The sequence below is a fragment of the Polistes canadensis genome, unplaced genomic scaffold, assembly GCF_001313835.1.
Source record: "Polistes canadensis isolate GaletaPanama2010 unplaced genomic scaffold, ASM131383v1 scaffold_39, whole genome shotgun sequence".
Classification (NCBI taxonomy): Eukaryota; Metazoa; Arthropoda; class Insecta; order Hymenoptera; family Vespidae; genus Polistes; species Polistes canadensis.
In genome coordinates, this window is record NW_014569586.1 from 487,181 (window position 1) to 493,687 (window position 6,507).

General features: G+C 35.0%; 1 protein-coding gene across 1 annotated transcript in view; it reads left to right on the forward strand.

The window, feature by feature from the left end:
- Window positions 1–6,507, forward strand: part of LOC106784703 (cytoplasmic polyadenylation element-binding protein 2) — a gene marked incomplete in the record, with an annotated part of 125,109 nt that overhangs the window by 115,374 nt on the left and 3,228 nt on the right. Inside the window, 5 exon segments of the mRNA XM_014744520.1 lie at window positions 3,849–4,127; window positions 4,297–4,409; window positions 4,548–4,940; window positions 5,092–5,202; window positions 5,323–6,507. Of these exon segments, the coding sequence (XP_014600006.1) occupies window positions 3,849–4,127; window positions 4,297–4,409; window positions 4,548–4,940; window positions 5,092–5,202; window positions 5,323–5,439 (1,013 nt within the window).

A 6,507-nucleotide genomic window follows, 5' to 3' on the forward strand; every position in this document is an offset into this window, starting at 1 on the left:
GTGTTTAGGATCAAATTGTATTGTAATATGTTAAGTTTTATTTAAATGTATGACTCTGTAAAAAAGATAATATGTATTRTCACGTGAACTGTAAATGATCAAGTTGCTGATGAAGTCCCCAGTAAGGGACGAAACGTACAACTAGTTCAAATTAATTGTTCATAAGATTTATTAACCGTCTATAACTCGCTTTGAGACTTATATATTCATTACAATAACATTAATCCCTTGAGTATCAAAGAAATTTTTTATTTCGACCGTAATCAGTTGCAGGTGGTCCAATACGTGGCGGGGACAGGAACGTAACAAAAATAGACGCGTATCTTAATAAAATATCATATCATTTCTAACCTACTACGATTTTATCTTTTAACTGTGTGTTTATAATCTAACATGATATTCGATATTATTCGCATTTCTTCATTAAATATTTCGATAATAATACTACGAATGATCGATCCGTTTAAAGCGATAATATTTAATCATTTTAATTCATTCGAATTAATATCGTTCATTACAAATCGTGTAATATTATTTAATATACGTAAACATTTATCAATGAGAAATAAATTACATCAAAGTATAAAATATATCGTATGAAATATATTAACAGAGGATATCAACGATAATATTGAATACATTTTATTTCTACATAATCGGAAATAATTCAATCGCGAATAAATTTTACGCAAAATTATCTTTCGCAAAGTAATAAAGCGAATTGTAATACAACGGACAGCTAACGATCCATAATTTGGTCGGACTCGTTGTCGTATTACCCGACGGTAAATCATCATCGTTAAAATTTGATTCGTCTGTTTGCTTTAGAGAACGCTTCCTCTTTTTATACTTTACTTTACTTTACTTTACTTTACTTTACTTACATTAACTACCTCTTTCCGTGAGACTGTAGTCGTTCATTTATTATTTTTTGTCTTTCTTACTTTCTATCCTTTTTTTTTTGTCTTCTACATTTATATTTTTTTCTATTTGAGATTCACCGACCAAACGAATCCTAGTTTTCGTTGTCCCTTATTCTTGTTTTAGCAATGCGACAGAAAGTGGCACAAATGGTTCAATTCACCCTCCGGCTAGTTTTCCTTCTCATTCATTCTTTTTCTTTTCTTTTTTTTTTCTTTCTTTCTTTCTTTCTCTCTTGTAGCAATCACATCAAATGCACGTCATCATCGTTGAGATCCCCCAACTCGTCCTAGCTTATTCCATTCCCTTCTCAACAGTTTCCTCTTTCTTTCTTTCTTTCTTTTTTTCTTTTTTTCTTCCTCTTCCTCTTCCTGTTCCTCTTCCTCCACCTACTCTTCTTTTAGTTTGAAACATTGAAAGGTAGAAACGGTTTGATTGCGCGACGGAAACGGAAGTGATTTTTAGCATACAGATTTGTGACAATAAGAAAGACCTTTGAGTAAACGGAATATATCCCTGCTAGTATATTACACAACACCCACTGCACTTTTTTTTTTTCTTGTGAAAGATTGAAAAGAAAAAAAAGAAATCAAGAGACGGTACACTATCAGGTGTGTATTATCAAAAATCGCAATGATGTTTGTTATTTTTTTTTCCTCACAAATAATAAACGTCTAAATAAAATGTATTTCTTTACGTGAAATTATTATATATATAATTTTCGTAATGATCGATCATCTTTTCTCTTTTTTCATCTGAATTATAAATAATATTAAATTTATAATATATATAATCTATTTTTGAAAACGAAAATTGATTGTTGCGATAACGATTACGATGCCGATTGATTATAGGCATCGAACTACGTGCGTTATCTCGTTCAACGAAGATTAAAAGAGTGTCTTGACTCAAAGATAATAAAAAGTTATCGATTGCTTAATAATGTTTCTTACCTTACTTACATCGATCGAGACTTAAACGCCACGTATTGACGCAAAGTAAAGTATAATTGATATAAATTTAAAATTTGTTATTTGAATTGAAACGAGTAGAATGAAAATTTGTCTATTAATTTGTTTTTTCTATTTAAAAAATAAAACAAAAAAACACATTTCTTTCATTTAAGGTCATCTCAAGATAAGAATAAAAATGACCGCGTCTGTCGTAATATTCGTTGTTTTCTTTTTCTTTTAACAGTGATAAAACATACAGCTCAATTTAGGATAAATATATTTAGATATTTAATTTTAAATAAGACACCTTGTAAATTTATACTTATATTTGCAATATATTCAACTCGAATCCATTTACATTCACTTTATTCCAACGCCCACGTATAATTCTTGACATTGCATCGATCACTTGACGCCATTTTTCGAGGTCTAAATCTGTTTTCAATAAGTCATCTCATCGTTGTCTATTGACCTATATACCATCTCGTATATATACATATATACGATATGTACTATACATAAAGAGAGAAAAATAAAAAGAAATAGAGAGAGAGAGGGAACTTTGACGTAACTACGATTTTACGACGGTATCGTGAAATGGTGATAATATGAAGTCGTTGATTATCGAAATCCACTCACATCAGACGATCGTCGCGACGCCATTGATTCCATGCACCTACCTTTATTACCATCGTATATCAATCCATCAAGCCTTTAAACAATAATTCTCGAACATCGTTAACGTCCACTTTATGAGATATTAGATAGATTTCAAATTACCGCATAAACATTTCCAAAGTAAAAAATCATTTGCCAATTCTTAACCTATTTTGTTTCGAACCGTGTCCTACCACAAAATCATTAAAATTTCGATAAATTATATAACGGTAAACGAGATGTTCTTTAACATTAATAAACATTTCAAAAATAACAGCCATATGGAAATATAATTGATTTTAATCCGACTATAAGAATTTATCTTTGATGTTTATTAAAATGTCAATTTTGTAAATATAATATTTTTGACAAAACTGCTGATTGAACTACAAATGTCAATAATTTGTTCAATATCCGTTTACCAATTCTCCCCACCCTGCCTCTTCTTCTTTAAATATTTAAATTAGCCCTAGATGGAGCGTACAACCCACGTTGACAAAACCACACTGACCTACGCTTTCCTTTGTTATGTGTCTGCGCCCATATCTAATGAAAAAAAAAAAAATATATATACATAATAAGAAAGGAAAAAAAAAAAGAAAAACGAGAAGAAAGAGAAGGAAGATGCTACGAAACGAGCAAAGACAAATTAGTCTCATTCCACTGTTTCGCAAACGTACTTCATCGATCCCTTCCACTCGGTCGTATCGCGACCTTATTACCTGTTTATTATTTTTCCTTAACAACAGAAAGAAACAACAAGCGGAGTTCGCCTTTTGTACGCATTATTTCTATTTAGTTTGTTACATATCGGGGTGATACGATTGAAAATAAAAAAGGGGATCTCTTCTTAGTTCCTTCAAAATGGCGACGTTTATTAGGAGAGCCATTTTTCCTGCAAAAAAACGATACAGTAAGTCCCACCACTACTTCCTTCCTTCCTTTCTTTCTTTCTTACTTTTTTGTTTTGTTTTATCTTTCCTCTTCCTTTATTCTTTCGTCTCCTTTCACCATCCATATATTTGTACAATGAATGAAACAAAATTGCGACTTTTTTCTTTACTCGTCTTGCGACCTAACCTAAATTAACAACTTTACTCCGATTTGGGTTAACTCGAATTTAAAAATAAAAACAAAACAAAACAACAAAATGGTATTTTTATTTATTTACGATCAAATAATATTCAGTATATATCAATCAATTAAAAAGAAACATGAAGTCTATATAATCATAATTTGGTTCTTTATTTTTAAGAAAATCAATTGAAATGATTCCTAATGTATCCAATGTAACGTTTAAATTTCTGTTGGGAACAGGCAAATCTCCGTTCTTCCCGAGTCTCGATGAACCAACCGGTACTCTCTTGGAGGATCCAAACGCACCTAGTCAACTCGATGGTGTTGGAGTCGGTGTTGGCGTTGGTGTTGGTGTAGGAGTTGGTGTCGGTGTCGGTGTCGGAGGTGGAATAACTGCTTCCCAAGCGGCACCGCTTTCTTCACCGAGTCGTAGCAGTCCTCACAGTCAGGGTAGCGAGACCGGAGAACGTTTCTCTAGGAAAGTCTTCGTTGGTGGCCTGCCACCGGATATTGACGAAGGTTAGTTAGTAAGAAAAAATATAAAAAAAAAAATAAAAGAAGAAGAATGATTTAGACTGATCGTGACAGGATAAAAATTACAACATTTATTGTGACCTATAAAATATATCGTAATGTTTTATTATCTTATCCAATAATTTGTCACGTTTTTCTTATGAAACATTTTTAGACGAAATCACAGCCAGTTTCCGTCGTTTCGGACCCCTAGTCGTCGATTGGCCGCACAAAGCAGAGAGCAAGTCATACTTTCCACCTAAAGGTTACGCTTTCCTGCTTTTTCAGGTATATTTATATACGTCATATTAATATATTATTAATAATAATAAAAATAATAATAATAATAATAAAAGACAAGATGTATAAGTCTTACATTAAACAAGGAACATATTCTTGTAAACGTCAAGTTGAATTTAATTTTAGGACGAAGGCTCGGTACAGCAGTTGATAGATGCCTGCATCCAAGACGAGGACAAGCTCTATCTCTGTGTTAGCTCGCCGACGATCAAAGACAAGCCGGTACAAATAAGACCATGGCGGTTGAGCGACGCGGATTTCGTCTTGGACGCCTCGATGCCTCTCGATCCGCGAAAGACTGTCTTCGTTGGTGGCGTCCCACGACCGCTAAAGGCCGCTGAACTCGCTATGATCATGGATCGACTTTACGGAGGTGTTTGCTATGCTGGCATCGATACCGATCCCGAGTTAAAGTATCCTAAGGGTGCCGGTAGAGTCGCTTTCAGCAATCAGCAAAGTTACATCGCTGCGATATCAGCTCGATTCGTACAACTCCAGCACGGTGACATCGACAAAAGGGTTAGTCGTTTGATTATATCAATAACAAAAAAACCTTTCCAATTTTGAAAATCAATTTATTGATCAAAGAATCAAGATTCATCTCTAATTTTGTTTTACGTTTCTTTTAATCAATCGTATGGCTTTTTCTTTTTTTTTTTTGTATGATCAGGTCGAGGTAAAACCGTACGTTTTGGACGATCAGATGTGCGATGAGTGTCAAGGTCAACGTTGTGGTGGCAAATTCGCACCCTTTTTCTGCGCTAACGTAACGTGCTTACAGGTATATTATTTTAATATATTTTCTATATATATTAATAATAATCTAATATATTTTATATATATATCACTCATTCATTCATTCATATTTGCTAGATAATAATTCATTGTTCTTTCTTCGTAGTACTATTGCGAGCACTGTTGGGCAACGATTCATTCTCGACCAGGTCGAGAGTTCCACAAACCTCTGGTGAAGGAAGGTGCGGATCGGCCTCGACCCGTACCTTTCCGCTGGTGTTAACCCCCGCTGCGCTGTCCCTAATTGTCTCGCAGCCCTAGCTAATTAACTACCACTTCTACGAAAACCCACCCAAACCCCCTTCCCTAATACAATCCAAGGATCCACACTTCCCTTATTACTTACCTACAGCAACAGCAGTTTCGATCATCAACTTAACTCCTCCAACAAGATCCACCAAAATCACCACCACCACCACCACCATTACTATCACCACCCACCGTTACTACAGTTCGATCGTCACTACTACCACTACTCCACTGCTATCACTATTGCTACTATTACTACTACTACTACTACTACTACTACTACTCTACTACTACTACTACTACTACTACTACTACTATTACTACTACTATTACTACTACTACTACTACTACTACTACTACCACAACTACTATTCTACTACATCTTAAAATACTACTCCACTGCTACTCCAAGTACTTCAAGAACGAGGAACGAAGAGAAGATGAAGGAAACCGTCGCTGTCTAATAACCGATGCCTCTTCCGGCGTTGCTTCCGACCTCTGACACATCGCTGCACGTCTACTCTACGCATGGCGAACTAAACCAACCAGGTTATTTGTTGCACTTTGTCCTGGAAAATAAAAAGAACTTTCGTCGGACGACGCAATTCGTCGTAAACGGAACATCATCTACGTGGGACGGGGACGTGACTGGATATAATATAAGATAGCGAGCGAGTAAGAGAAAGAGAGCGAACGAAAGAGAGAGAGAGAGAGAGAGAGAGAGAGAGAGAGTGAGGATTACGAATTTTTCAGTGTATTCGATAGCTCATATGTATAATCCAGTTTTCACTGTAAAATGCAAACTTGTTCTGTCCGAAGATCGAGTATCGTAGTTGCCGCTTTCGAGAATAGAAAAAAAAACAAACAGAGAGTGAGAGAAAGAGAGGGAGAGAGAGAGAGAGAGAGAGAGAGAGAGAGAGAGAGAGAGAGAGAGAGAGAGAGAGAGAGAATGACATCTATGAAAGAGTAAGAAAGATGATAAAAGTTTAACGTCAATATCCGTCGGGTCCCTTTCTAAAGGAAAACTTTTCAATGTCTACCC